Raw genomic sequence first — 15,428 nt, forward strand, 5'->3', positions numbered from 1 at the left:
TGATGTCGATCCCAAACTGCCCACAGGGTACCTGAGTCCAGGGTGGGTTGTGAAGGCCCTAAGTAAGTTCTCAGAAACTCTTCAGGACTGGTACACTCCTCAGCTTTACACAAGTAGTTAATTGTCTCTGCTGGGATCAGCAGCTCCCGGTCAACAGTGGGTATGCTCTCAGTCGCATCCTCGCTGTCATCCTTGGTAACAAACAGCACATTCCATGTAGTTACAATAAGAGCACGGGGTTATGATGCTGTTAAAGCTGAGGATATTTGCCCAAAGCACCAGGGCTGGAGTTAATCCCCGTTTATCAAACACAGCTCGATCCTCTGGTCCTAGGAGTGCCCAGCAGCAAGCAGGCTTAGAGACAATGCTCGGTAATGCTGAGTGAGTGACTTTCACTTGGCTGTGTTGGGGTAATTCATGAGTGAATCAAATGGCTGCACGAAATAACCCCACAGAGGTCTAGAAAGAAACTTGGGATAACATAATGAGGTTCTGTAATGCTTTAACACTGCTGCTCCAGTCTGCTCAGGTATGTGTGCTTGTAAATGCTGCCTGAAAGACCAGTGGGGCTGCTTGTTTGTGGGGTTTGGGGGGATTTGGGGCTGAACTAGGTGGATTCCTTCCAGCTCAGTTAACTGGAGCTTACCTCAAAGCTCTGGATGGAGGCTGCCAGCTTGAGCCCGAGGGTAAGGCAGCCTCCAACCACCTCTGCTGTCGACTGTGACTGGATGGTCCTTGATGGCCATGTCACGGGAGATGTCGCTACTGCCACTACCCAGTCTGGGAACAGTCTGGTGGGGATGTCATGTGCCACCACTAAAACTTTAACATCCTGGAGTAAAGCACTGCAAGGAAAGAGAGTGAATGCCATCGGAAAGCACAGCACGGGGTTCTTATCAGCTGGTCAAGTTCCATAACTAAGCAGTGAGTTGTTGTTTGCATTCCTAGGGCTGTGCTGGGGGATGGTACATGCACAGCATGATGCACCCTTCCCACCCAGCCAGCAGAAACCTTTTCTGACTACTCCAAAGGTCTCGAGTGGATGTGAGGGGAAGAAATGAGCATAAAAGCAGTAGGGATTTGATAAGCAGGAGCGTGACAGCAGCTTGCTTTAATGGGAATTCCATTCACAGCAGAGGAAACAATGCAGTTTTCATGAACCTGGATTTGGGGGAATTAATACAGGGCCCTGGAGCAACAAAGCTAAAGGCAAGAACTGGCTGAACTCGGTGGGAGTGGTTCCGCCGTGTTGTGAAAGGGCAAATAGCAGGCTGGAGGGCAGTGACTAACAGTCTAAAGATAATTTCTGGAATTCCAGTACATAAATCTACAACTGTTTACAAAGCAGGGACCAGAAATGGCAGTGATTCCCAAGAAAGGAATCTTCCTGCTTTGTGAAGGCTGCTGATGAAGTCTTGGTGCCTCAAAGATGAGCTCTAGTGCAGGGGCCTGAGCAGGAGCCCGCTGGCAGCCCCTCAGCTGCATCCAGGAAAGGATGGGAGAACCTCGGCTCCTCTGTGGTCAGCAGGTATTCAGTGGGAGAAGAAATGCTTGATACAACCATAGCTGATGTTCAGCTGAACCTTAAAGAAGCAGTCTACCACTTCTGGTACTATAGTACTGTGGAACACTTACCTTGGACCTTGACTTTGAAGGGATGCTAAATCTTGGATGATGAGATGGATTGTGCTGCTGCAACCCTGCAAAGGAATTGCTCATTGCAAACTCATTGTGAATATAAAACAATTCATCATCTACCTTACATAGATTTTCCCTTTCAGTCGCAGGCACTGCAGACAGAGCATGTTGTTCCTGTTGTGACAAAACATATCTAATTCCATCAGGATAATGTTCTGGGCCAGTTACCTGAATCCCAAAGGTGGGATCCCTGAGCCCCCCCCAGCATTAGTCAGGTCTTTAAGCCTATGCATGGAGTAAGAGATGGGTATGCAGCCGTAGTTACCTGGATCTAGAAGCCAAACATGTACAAAGATGCATCAAGGTTATTGGTTGCACGGGGAATCCATGTAGCTTACCTCCACTACATGAAACACACGGCTGGGGTAAAGAAGCAGCAGACCTGAGATTGGTTCTCCTCCGTGGTCCTCTAACACGTTTTCAAACAGTTCTCTGTGATAACCTTGTTTTAAAGGAGGAAATGGCAGTTTGTCAAGTGGTTTATAGCCCTAGGTCAGTGTTAGTGCTGTGTGCTCTGTTCTGTGCTCACTGCTGCCAGAGACGAGTCCACAGATCATGCTTTTATTATGCAGGAGGGACACCAAATCATAGAGACACGAAAGCACTGCTGCTGTGGGACCCTCTTCTTGACATAAGCATACTGCAATTCACGTTAGCTCCTAAAACTGAGCCCAAACCTCCAATGTTTCAGTAGCTGAAGTCTAAAAGCCCCATTAAAGGTGTCCTGTCATCGTTATTGCTGTAGCTGCATCACCTGCAGGCCCCAAAGGTGATGTGGAAGCCTGGTCTGTACAGCTGAGTCCTTCCCTTTGCTCATTGGCACTCACTGATACAGGTGTTTAAAATGACCTTAATGAGCCTCCCCAGCCAGATAAAGCACTGGGCACCCGTGGGCTGCTGGAGGAGCTTATATAGAGCTCTGGTTGCAAGATAGCATCAGGCTTTGTTTATAAAGCCTGTCTGTGCCCTAGGGTTTCTCATAGCTGCGTTTCCTTTGCTAAGGCAGGTTCCCAAGTGCCAATCCCCTTTATACGGTTTCAAACCCTACTAATTTCTTGCTGTATGGACTACTGCAATGCTTACACTCCCCACGGCTCCGTACCGCCGCCGGGTTACCGGCTGCCGGCGCAGCACCGCAGTGGTGATCCTCGCTATAACCCCGCGGTGATGAACGCGATGTGAGAGGTGAGGGCCGGGGCCCTGCCATGGAGCCGTGCTCGGACCCCGCAGCCCCGGCACCCACCTGCGACCGCCGGCGCCTTCCCCCCGTGGCCCAGCCGGGCCAGCACCAGGAGCCTGTGGAGCGGGAACCGGCCCTGCGGGGAGCGGAGCACAGGGGAGCGGAGGGCGGTTCGCACCGCGCGGCCCCCGCCGGGCAGCCCCGGCCCCGCCGCGTCCCCACCTCCATGGCGCCGGCCCGCCGGAGCCGCCGCACGGCCAGCAGGTTCTGCCGCTCCAGCGGCGCCGGCTCCGGCGAGCCCGGCCGGGCCTGCTCCGCAGCCTCCTCCGCCATGGCCGCACCCCGGCCCGCACAGCCTCGGGCGGCCCGAGCAGCTCTCGCTCTCTATTGCCGTTCCCTACAGCTGCGCAGCGCGCCGGCGATGGGGACGCGGCATCACCCAGCACAGCCCCTGCGGAAGGGGCTCCGGAGCAGGGTGGCCGCTGATCCAGGCTGAAGCGGGGGCAGAATGGGTGCGGGTGCCCGATGCTGGGGTGTTTGAGCTGGTTTAGATCCCTCATGGGTGCCCGGTGGCAGCTCCCTGCCCTGACAGAGCACAACAGCCTCCTCTGGGCACATGGAGGTGTCACCTCCCAAGGGCATGGACCCAAAGGGGAACCAAGCGGTGGTAGCTGGTTCTAAAAGCATAAAGAGAATCCGGACTGCCCGGTTCCAGGCAGTGCTCTGACTCCCAAGAGCATAATTAAATACCTACAACAACCAAACACTCCTCTCTGCGCCTTCCCCAGCTCTTTGCACCCATTGTGTTGCAGGTTCAGGTCTGACAGTGATAGTGCTGAGCACTCGGCGCCTATCGCAGCCCGGGCCCCGTTAGAAATAAGGAAAGGACTACAGAGGAAGGTCTGTCTTCTTAAATAGAGGAAGAACATTTAGGAAGCACGAAGAATTACATTGACCCTCTGCTAATTATTCTTATTTACACCAATTAACATTAGTCGCTGCCACCCGGAGTCGAGCAGCCGAGTGCTACGCGAAGTAAGCCCAGAGGAAGATGCCGGCGCACACGCACAGGAGCAGGTTGATGTTGAGGATGTGCTTCACCAGCGGCTTCTCCTCTAGGCAAGCCTCGGGGAGCGGCTCGGGTTTGGCCGGTGCCGTGTTCTCGGTGCTGGGCTGCTTGCGCTCCATCCCGCAGAGCCACAGGAGGGTGCTGAGCAGCTTGGAGTTCCCTTTGCTGTTAGTGGGACCTAGGGAGACAGCCAGCAGTGAGGTGTGAATCATGCCAGCAGAACACATCCCAGTGCTCCTGGGCAAAGGGGTTTGATGCTGAAACACACCAGTGTGCTTTAAATGCCTACAATAGCTACACTGAGGTAGGGAGCCCTTCCGTTAGCACCTTTGGGGGCTGCAGGACCAGTTTTCCTCTTCCCTGGAGCACTGAGCTGAAGTTCTATTCCCAGCATCGTAAGAAACAGTACCAGGAGACTAAGCCTAAAAGCTGAGCTGTGGCTGCTCGGTGCCCAGCGGCTTCATCCCACGATGAAGGGTTACTCCACACGTGTAAAGTGGGTTTCCCCAGCAATGGTGTGGGTTAGGATGTGCATGACTAAAACCTGGGGATACAGCGCTTGTGCCCCACAGATGTGAGGCTCCCCAGCACCAGGGCTCCGTAACTTACTGATCTTTCCACCAGCTTTATCTAGATCAAAGGAACCGGCAGCAAAAGCTGCAGCTACATCAACAGCGTCCCAAGCCTGGCAGGACCAGGGGATGGTGCTCAGCGCTGGAAGAGGCGCAGCGAGTTGCTACCCGTGTTGGTACCTAATACCGACAAGTACAAGTTTTAAACAATGCAAATCCTCCTTCACTGATCTGTCAAGCACTCCGCCCAGGGCTCTGGGGTCTCCCTGCTGCTAGAGGCGAGCAGAAACCACCACTGCAAAACAGAAACGGAATGCCATGAAAAGAGCTCTGCTTGGCCTCCACCCTCCCCTTTTCCAGCCGCTCCTCCTGGCAGCACCCGCAGCTAGCGCAGGGCAACGGGCATGGCTTAAGTATCCCATCAGCTCCTCCTTGATTCCAAGCATATGTAATGCCAGCAAGAGATGGAAGAGAAACTAAACTGCTGAGGTAAAACATGCCCTGAGGTGACTGAATCCAGAGGAAGGGGTTTAACGTTTCTCGTCTTCAAAGCCTTTACACAGTGCCTAGGGTTAAGGGTAGGTGTTACTGGGCACGACGTTGGAGCACTTACATTTATTATCATTTGAACTATTCTCAGAAGCAATGCTTATATCAAGCTGGAGAGCTGGGCGCTCAGCTTCACACACTCCTTTGGCAGCATCAGGGGAAGGGCTGACTGCTAGGTCTGTCTTGGCTGGTAGATCCCCACGTGTGAACCAGGTAAGCCGACTTATCTGATGGCATGAAGAGCGGTGTTAAAGGAAACTGCTTTATGGTTGCTCAAAGGACTGCCTCAGCAGCAGAGCCTGCAGAGAGAATACTTAGAGGGGCCAAACCCTGTTCTCCTGCTCTGCTGGAGCAGGGGAACAGCCAAGTGCTCGGTTAACTACAGAAGTGACGGCTGCCATCAGCATGATGGGTTTAGTTGGTCTGGAACACGACAGTTGTCTGCACAGCTACTCTCTGAAGGATGCTGTTCTTCCCTCTTTAACCAAGAAATGCACGGGACCATCACTGGACGCAGACTGAGAGCGGGTCAGTGAGCAAAAAGAATGGGAATTGTGGCCAGACAGGAATGACTCAAAAGAACTGGGATTGCTGGGAGAAGACAGGCGGGAGTTAGGATAATTTTCTTCAAATATATAAAAGACTCATTAAAGAGGAAAGTTCTCAATGTCAAGGATAGGGTAGAGGAAAGGAGGAGCACAACGTGAAGCTGGAAAGATTCAGGTTGGAGATGAGTTGAAGCTGCTGCTGGGAGGGAGGTGGGCTCTCGAGCTGACCACGCGCCTCCGTGGGCATTCTCCCTCTCAGAGTAGGTTCAGAAAGGTGCCAGGTTAGTGCTGTCTCCAAGCAAGAGGATGCGTTGGCTCTTTGGTTCCTGGCCCTCCTTCCTCCTAGTGATGGTTCTCTGTAGCCTCATTCTACCTACTGAAAGCAGTCAAACTGGCACAGACCTGTTCCAGGGGAAGTTTCTCTCTGCCCTTGATTGCTCTTTTCCTGTGAATAAAACTGCTTCCTCACTAAGTTAGTAAGAGTTGATAAAGATGAACCAGAAGCTGGAATTTCTTGGGAAAGAGAGGGGAAAAAGCTAATTTGTCATGGTTAAACACACGTTTGAGCTGAAGAACAACTCTTTGTAGCATCTACTGTTGACCAGTTTCCAAGGTGGGACTCTGGGTTTATGGGACCTAAATGGCAGCAGGGTGCTGGAGCAGAGGAGGGGTTGTTGTTAGAGGTTATGGCAAGTGTGACTGTCAATACTGAATGGAAACTTGCATGTCTGGGTTATTATCCCCACATTATTCCATATCCATGGGTGTAGTGTGGGGCATGCAGGAAACCGTTAACAGATAACACAAGAACCCTGAAGGGTGACGCACCATTTCCTCCGAGGGGGGCTCTGTGAGCAGGCTCACGACCAGCACGGTCAGCGTGGAGATGGTGGCCAGGACCATGGAGAAGTAGAGGTAGTGCATGTACTTCACCACGCCTGGGCGCAGGTCCCTCTCTCCGCACTGGGGCTCTGGGTAGATGAAGTCCAGCACCAGCCGAATGACGCCCAGCAGCAGCCCGACCACCAGGCCCCAGAAGGCGCCCTGGGAGAGGAAGGATCTGCTTTACCGGAGCAAGGAGCACGTATCCGGGAGGATCCAGCCTCATCCTTGGGATACAGGCTGAGCCGAGGCTGGCTTTTCAGAGGGTCTTTTCCCTCCCTCTCTGCTCTTGCTATCTGGGTCTGCCAGTGGTGGCTCAGTAGCCTGGTACCTCTCTGTGGGCTCAAGCGGGTCATTAGTTTTGGTATGGAGGGGAAGGATAGCATCCTATGTGCCAGAATCCTCTCAAGACTGGTATTTATATCCTAATGGTTGCCTTACGTTGGGGGGCTAGCAGCTGCTCTCTGCCTAACCAAAGCCTGGTTTGGGAAGACTTTACCCTTTACCCAGCACCAGTCTTTATGGAGAAACTGGAGCCTTAGGACTCCTGATGCCGTTTGGTCTGGCTCCTTCACTCTCTGGGCTCACTGTACCTTCTTTAGTCCATGTCATAAACAAGCCAACAGCTAACAAGCCCCCAAGAGGCTTCAGGAGTTGTGAAGGCCGTGCTGCAATGGAGCAATGCAGTCGCCTCACTCCTGAAGTGCCAGCGGAGTCTTGAAAAGCAGCAGGAGTTGCTCCCTCCTGTATCGCAGATGGATGGTTGGGGGGGAGGGCTGGGTGTCCTCCTTTTCCCCAGCAGGAGGTGGGTTTGAGTTCGAAAGGACTCCTGTGAGGGCAGTGAGGCCACAGGGACAACTGTGCCGAGCACAGCGGAGCTGTTACCTTTTCGTTTGCTCTTTTCCAGAAGCAGCCCAGGATGAACACCATCGCCACGGGGGGCTGCAGGTAGGAGCTGATGGACTGGATGTAGATGAAGAGCTGCCCTCCCTGGCCAGCCTGAACCAGAGGGATCCACAGGATGGAGACCACAGTGAGCAGCAGCACAAAGACCCTGGGCAAGAGAAAGGTGCCATTAGGCTTAGCTCAGGCTGTGCTTTTCCAATTGCTCAGCATGCAAGAGTCCAGCTGAGATCTCTTGTAACCACGAGGCCTCCACTCCATCAGACATGGTCAGTATGAAGCTACTACATCTGTACAGGGGCAGCAGGCGCTGAGGTGTGCCCAGATGTGTCCCTGATGCTGAGGCTCTGATATAACATTCACGTTGTAGCTCTCTGTACCTGCCAACAATCATGAGCTCCCACTCGGAGCACCGAGGACGGAAGTGCTTCCAGAGGTCCATGGTGAAGATGGTGCTGGCACTATTGAAGATGGAAGTCAGGGAGGACATGAGAGCTGCGATCATCACCGACATCATCAGGCCCCTGAGTCCTGGGGACAGAAGGAGAAGTTCAACAGCCCTGAGGAGTCCCCAGTGACCCCCTTGGGGTGTCCTCGAATTCTTCTTTCAACTAGAACAGACCTGAAAAACTGGGTTTAGCCCCAGTTTTAAATGGCAGTGACAGGGAGGAGTTAGCGTTGATTCTTATCATTAAACACCTGTGCTTTATCTCCTATCCAGATTGGACTGAATTGGAGCTCTGCGTGCTGGATCATCACCCGTCTCCTGTTGCGCGCTGTCCCTTGCCACCGTCCCACCAAGCCCAACATAAACCCCACTGAAATGATAGCTGTGGGCTATTGTCCTCTCTGAACCTTTCTCAGACACCTTTAGGCTGGGGCGTACTGCACCCATCAGTGCCAGCACCAGCACCAGCACCAAGCTCCTTACCTGTAGGCAGCAGCTCTAGGACCAGCTTGGGATAAGCAATATCGGAGCAGCCAGATGGGTTGCCACAGACTTTTCGGCAGATTTCTGCATCTGCACAAGCCACCAGGTCTGAAATGAGCACAGGGGAGGGGGAGGCAGGATTCTGCAGCCGCCATAAACTTGTCTGAACACGTTGGTCCAGTGAATGTTGTAAATCACTGAGGGAAATAAGGAAAGCTTGGAAAGCTTCCCGCACAGGATGGGACTGTCTCAACACAGTGAGAAAGCAGCCCTGGCCTTCCCTGGTTTCCCTTTTCTTCCTTCCATGCAAAAGATAGAATCAGTGGAGGCAGCTGACCTGCGTGCCTCATTCTTCCCTAGGAATGTTGCTTGCTTGAGGACTATCCACAGCCCAGCATATCCACACGTTCCCACCTGGTGAGCACTTACTGCCATTTGGGATTTCTCTGAGTGCCCCAAACTGAACTTGCAGGAGGAACAGCACGTTGGGTGCAGGAGGGCCCGAGGGCATGATCGCAGCGTGGAGCTGCAGCAGGGAGCAAGCTCAGACCCCATCAGCACAGCGGCTGTGAGCAGGGATGACAGCACACGGAGCAGGGCATGGGGGAACACGTGCCTGGGGTCTGCTGCAAGAGGATGTGTGTTCTCCAGCCACAGCTGGAAGGAAATGTCTTTATATACGGGGCATTTGATGCATTGCAGCCTTTTAACTTAGTGCTGAGGGCTGGTCCTGCTTCTTAGAGCGGGCACAGCCAGTAAGTGGTAGAGGGGATGCAGCTGTGTAAAAGGCCAGGTTGGACTTGGAGCAAGCTGCTCTAGTGGAAGGGGTCCCTTCCTGTGGCAGGCATTGGAACTGGGTGAGCTTTAAGGTCCCTTCCAATCCAAACCAGGCTGGGATTCGGGGATTTTACGATCTCTCCTTCAGCACTTACCTGGGAAGAGAATTCTGCTGATCATGCCTGGCATCACCATCATAAAGAGGGGCAGGATTTTCAGGTAGGAGGTCATCAAGGAGCCTCCTTTGGCATGAGAGAGGTTTTTAGCAGCAAGGGACCTCTGAACAATGACCTAGAAATGAATGTACGGGTTTGGTGCTGTCAGCAGAGGGGAGCAAGTGCAGGTGATGTGATACCGATTGCATATACTTTGTTCTCCTCTGAACTATTGAAATCCAACAAGGGTGAGCACTGAGCTTGGCTGTAGCTCTGTAATTCTTGCTTCAGATCCTGATAAACTCACAGAATCACAGCCCTGAAGGATGCTGCTTGTGTCACCAAACCTGACCTTGCTTCTGCAGTGCACCGTGCTGCATAGCCTGTGCCTTAACCACCCATAGTCAGGCTTCACAGCAAGGGAAAGGGGAAACGCTTAGGTTAAAAGCAAAGCTGGGATTAACTCCCAAACCCAGTCTGACCCCTTTTTTACATTGAAATGATTCCCCAGATTTCATTGTGTGTATCAAGTTTTGCATCTTTAGGGTTGAAACCATCAGGTTTTACTGAATCCCCATCGGGAACAGCAAACCAGCCCAGGCTGTGTCCAGGCACACCGGAGGTTTGTGATCAGATCCAACCAACCAACTGCATGGTCTTGAAAGCAAAGAACGAGCGGTCACGCACCTGATCTGTGCACCAGTACCAGAGGGACGGGATGGTCATTCCCACCAGAACCCCTGGCCAGGGAAGGTCGGAGTTAACAGGGTCTCGGAATATGTGGAAAGCATCTTCCCTTGGCAAGCCGCAGCTGCTGTTCTCCTTGCGGGAGCTGGGAATGGCATCGAAGTATTTTGTCTGCAAGCCTTCAAGACCACCAACTTCAACAAAGCCTGGAACAGGTCAGGAGGAGCAGTTACCACCTCTGCCTGGTGGGTACCCTGAGCTTCAGTCTGTAGTTTGCTATGGGTGATGCTCCACAAGTGCTATGTGGAGCATCACCCGTAGCATCAAGTGTACTTTGCTGTGGGTGATGCTTTGAAACCCCAAAGCTATGGACTCATTGGGTGGGGGATAGCACAATGCTAAAGGTTCTGCCTAGAGGAGGTGTTTGTTCACCTATAACGCTGCTTCTGGATGTGTTTCTTTAGAGGTTTTCGGGGGGTACTTGTGCATTTTTAACGCACAAAGAATTGCTGTTGGATGAGCATCTATTCCAACAGGAGAACACAGAGAAAGCCACTCCAGAACATCAATTGTGTGTTAATTGTGTTGATCCACCTTGTCTGTAGCACTTGGTAAAGCTTCTATCCCAGTGTTAGGAATAACCCCCAGGGAAACACTCACTGAAGACCATGAGAGTCACAGCCCCGATGAGCATGATGAAGGTCTGCAGCGCGTCCGTGTAGATCACTGCGGCCAGGCCACCTGGGAGGGCAGAGAAGCACCAAACTGGGAAACTGGGGCTGATCTGTAGCATCCTGTGCTCTGTAAACTGGTCACACTGGGATTCGGAGCGTGTTAGGCTGAAATTTCTCATGTTTGAATCATAATGAGTCACCACTTTGTCACTAAAAAAGCCAAAGTCCAATGCAAGAGCTTGTACGGGAAATACATGGAAAAACTCCAGAGCAAAGCCCAAGCTGAATAAGGAGAAGTGAAATAAAAGGGTGTCTTTATGAGCAACATCGCCAGGGGTGAGCAGTGGGAAAGGAGAAACCTTTATGGGTTCGGGATTTGCTGCTTGCTCGGTGCATGGCTCTTTTCCATTTGGCCACTGAGAAGCCCTGAAAGGGCATCCAGGATTGACAATGCTTTCCACATTCCAGGGCTCATTGTTATGTAAAGCACTCATACCTCCAGAAAGCCCAGCGGAAAATGTATTGTGCAAATGCCTCGAGCGTAACTTCTCCTTAAAGCAGAAGTGCTCTGCATCCACGCATCCCTATTGCCTGTGCCCTATAAGGGGTATGAACTTACTCCTACCAGGTAATAGTTGCTTATCAGGCAAGTTGTCAGCTGCTTTTCCCCCTGCCTGTTATCCACACTCCTGGCAAACCCAGGTTGCATGGGAAAGGCTGGACTCTGAGCACTGGTGCACTCATCACACAGGATCTGTGGTATGATCCGAAACTGAGCCCCATACCTGCAACGGTGTAAATGGCCGTGATGGCCAGCAAGCCCACCACGGCGATGTAGAGGTCCCAGTGTAAGGCTTGCTGGATGAAGAGGGCCCCAGCGTACATGTCAACCTGGAGAAAGAAGGATGTCAGCACAGTTCTGGTGCCCCTCGAAGCAGGCAGTGCCAGGGAACATGAGCATTCAGCTGATCGAGCTGTCTGCTAGAGCAGAACCAATCTGGTTGGTAACTGCTCGTGACCCCCAGCTCCCCACTGTGTCCCCTCCATGCAGCACTTCCCTCTGCAACCCAAGCTCCTGCGCACTGCACATCAGGACCTGGCTCAATTCCCTATTGGTGTTCAGGTGGGATGAGCTTATCCCTTCCCGGAACCCCAGAGCCGGGGAATTGTGGTGCCTCCTACATTTGGTGTGATGGGAATTCCTTCCTGACAAGGTAACAGGGAGGAAAGGTGTCCTGGGGGCTGGAGCCAGCCCTGACCAACTCGCTTTGCAGCCAGGTGAAGATGCTGCAGTCTGGGAGAGCTTTGGGATAGGCAGACTGCAGGCCACAGAATGACGGGTATGAAAGCATCCTGGATGCAGGAATTGTGTTATCAGAGATCTCCATTAAAGAGCTGGTTTTTCCTAGAGCCACCTGCACCCCCTGACCTGTGGCTGTTTTAGCAGGGACAAGGCAGGCATGGGTCACACAGCACATCCCTCTTTAGCCCTGTGTGTGCAGGAAGAACACCAGCAGGGACCTGTCTGACTTCACAGGTCCCTGCCCCACCTCAGGTTAATGAACAGCAGTGAGGTGTTGTGCAAGGGTCGGGTCAGTTATGTATTCAAGGCACTGCACCAGGCAGGAGCAGTGAATCGCTCAGCACTCTTCACCTGAGCACAAACCACCTCCTGCGTCCTCATTCCTCCTGCATGTAACAGCATCTGGTGTCTGTGCGGGCAGTAAATATGCAAAGGGAAGAATCCTGGTGAGCTGCCAGACGTATGAAACCTAACAACAGACACAGCCACACTCCCAGCCCAACTCCTCGATGAGCTGCTGCTCAGGATGCTGACACCCAGCTTCCCTCCCACTGCACCAAGCGTTCAGGTGCTTAATGGGGGAAAAGGAGTTACTCTTTGTGTGTGGGTTCTCACAATGGCTGTGGTCTATTTTCCTCGGGTATTTTAGTACACCCTTTTCTGCAGCCAGCAGCTGCATTTCTGAGCCTCACTGATCCCATTTCCAGCCCGAATTCAGTCTGATTCCAGTGTTTTCTACTTACTGATATTTTGGTGAAGATGTAGATGAACAAATAGAGAATCGCCAGGAACATCTGGATTCTTTTGCCTCCAAAACGTTTCTGCAAGTACTCTGGCATGGTGGTAACCTGCGGGAGACACAAGCCGTCAGAAAGGTGGTACCCGACAGCTCTCCTCCCCATTAGCCCAGGCCCTGCAGCAGGACCACAGCTGCAGCAGGAGATGTTAAACCCAGCAGCCAAGCAGGTGCTTTAGGTACCAGTAAATCACCGTCGGACACAACATCCCACCTACGTACCCCCGCTGCGATGTAAATTGGCAGGAACAGCCAGGCCAGCACCAGGACAGAGAACATTCCCTGCGGAGCAAATGGGAAGGAAGGTGAGGGATGCTGGGCAGGGCTGTGAGCGGGTGGCTCTGGGGGACACAGGGATGGGGTTATCCTTCAGATGCCTCAAACCCCAGCAGCCCCTGGTGCCATCCGACTCCTGCAGCAGGACTCTGAGCCTCTGGAGCTGCCGGACCTGCAGGTGCTGGAGTTGCCCTGCACAGCACCAGCGTTGCTGCTGCACACTCACATTCCACTCGTAGGCTGTTGCAGCAATTCCCGAGGCAGCTCCTGACCCAGCCAGGCCGATGAAGTGGCCGCTTCCAACATTGCTGGCAAACAGGGATGCGCCCACCTGGAGAAAGAGGGAAAATTGGGTCTGGCCTTGCACAAGGCGGGTGGGAACACAGGGATGCTGTTCCCCCGCTTGTGACTATGGAGGATGTGAAATCCTTATCACCCGCTGCCACCTTCTTTTCCCTACACATTCGGTGTCTCTGGCACCTTTATCCAGCTTCTTTCACTATTCACTGCCTGTCGCTCATTTTGGGGCATGTTTAGCCCCATCCTGCTTCCAAAACCATGTCTGGTCTTGTGCAGGGGAGCAGGGCAGAAGGTGGGAGGTAACGAGTAGAAATGTCAGGTCATGAGGTTCCTCTGTTAGTACACACTGACTGACCAGCCCAAATGGAAGACCCTCAGTATAAAGCTGGGTCTGTGATGGGTAATTCTGGATGTCTCCGGGTCAAAGCATGCAGGACCAGACTTGCATGGGGCCCAGGCTGCAGCATGTGTCCTGCAGCAGCTCTGCTCCCCCCTGTCTCACATATGGAATAAACCAGGCAGTTTTGTAACTGCATCCATGCAAAACATGGAAGTATTTTTTATTCCTGTTTCCCATTTGGAGAATTAAGTTCTGCTGGGCCAGAAGTGCTTTTGCTCTTGCTGTAACCGATGGGCACAAGTGGTGTAATGATGGAGATACTTACAGGCCACCAAACCATCTGGCCTCCAGCTAGGAAGTAGCCTTTCACAGTGCTGCGCTGCGTCTTCCACATGGACTGGGGAAGCAGAAAAGCACAACAGAGGTTTCAGCAACCACTTCATTGTGGAGCAGAGCATCACCAAGGGCTTTCCACTGCAGGAGACTCTGTGCTGCCATCAGGTGAAAGCAAAGGGTTCCTGGAAGGACCTGCAGTTCCTGCTGGGAAATCCCAGGGGACAAGAGAGCAGCAGACAAGGGAAGGAGCGGCCGTGCACAAGGTTTTGTCCCACCTCAGCATCCTGATTGACTGTTTGCTGTGATAAGCAAACTAAATCCCTTCAGATCAGCGAGGAAGTCAAATGGTTTTGGACAAGAGTTCTGGGCATCCCTAGGTATTGGGTCTGACCAGGAGCAATGCTCAGCATTGCACGTATTACTGACTCCTCTTCCTCAGGGATTTCAGACAGCTTCATGCAATACCAGCAGCGTTATCACCACATTGGAAGGGAGCAGCTATTCATCTCTGCCTTATGACAGCCAGATTGTGCTTTTGCTGTTACAAAAGCCATGCCAAAAGGATGTCCTTCTGCCTTAATTATAGCCAAACAGCATTTGTAATTTATGGACTCCACTGTCTAGACCACTGTGGACAGGCTCAGGTGATTTATAGGACAGCAATTCCTTCCGGGATGAACAAAACATTATTCTTAGCAATACTTTGTACTTAAACAACCTCTTCCTTACAAGGGTTCTTAAAGCTTGGCAAACACTAGAGCTGAACAGCTCTCCTTGAGCACTGAGCACCCTTCCCCAGGCTGGAGAGAGGAAAAGGACCTGTAGACTCTTATCTTTCTGCTTGTTCAGTTGAACCCGGTGAAGTGCTGCCTCATTCAAGCCAAAGTGAAAGACTCTGGGGCCAAAGCAGCCCTGGTCTTCGGTAGAACAGGGCATATAGGAAGGCTCTCAATGGTCTCTGCTTACCCACAGCCCAACCGCGAGGACGAACACGAAGTACAGCACAAGGACAGCGATGTCCACGGCTTCCAGTGTCCTCTGGGGAAACACGTCCCACAGGGGGGTCACAGGGGTGCTGCTGGTGGTCTCCATGGCTTCCTATGCAGGCCCGGTGCTTCTTTGCCTTGATGCATGTATCTGTTAAAGAGCGGGTTGCATGGTCAGGAGGGACCCGTCCTCCTCCTGCCTGTGGCTGGCCAGGTCCTTTGGCCTCTCTTGCACTTGTGAAGCCACATTTATAAGCTCCCCCCTGCCAAAAGGTGGGGCGAGGGGTGGCCTTCAGCAGCCCGGGGCTCCCGCATGGACCAGCACACAGCAAGCGGTCGAACAAGTTCTTCCTCTGAACACCATCGTGCAGCAGAGCACGGACCAGAGCAGCCTCAGCCACCCTGTCCCTCGGTCACAACCGGCTTCACTGCATTGTCCATGTGGGAACTGCAGCTGGAACCTGCC

At 52.8% G+C, this 15,428-nt stretch overlaps 1 protein-coding gene across 1 annotated transcript; it reads right to left on the reverse strand.

The window, feature by feature from the left end:
* Positions 1-3,904: 3,904 nt before the first annotated feature.
* SLC5A11 (solute carrier family 5 member 11) lies at positions 3,905-15,068 on the reverse strand (the record flags this gene model as incomplete). The annotated part of the gene is made up of 15 exons (XM_080619181.1): positions 3,905-4,125; positions 5,133-5,295; positions 6,445-6,660; positions 7,384-7,552; positions 7,782-7,932; positions 8,333-8,440; positions 9,265-9,400; positions 9,952-10,157; positions 10,612-10,692; positions 11,411-11,516; positions 12,672-12,776; positions 12,947-13,006; positions 13,227-13,331; positions 13,966-14,037; positions 14,943-15,068. The coding sequence occupies 15 exons, from the start codon at positions 15,066-15,068 to the stop codon at positions 3,905-3,907; spliced, it is 2,025 nt and encodes a 674-aa protein (XP_080475307.1).
* Between the last annotated feature and the right edge of the window lie 360 nt (positions 15,069-15,428).

This window comes from Psittacula echo, assembly GCF_963264785.1.
Source record: "Psittacula echo genome assembly, chromosome: 5".
Classification (NCBI taxonomy): domain Eukaryota; kingdom Metazoa; phylum Chordata; class Aves; order Psittaciformes; family Psittacidae; genus Psittacula; species Psittacula echo.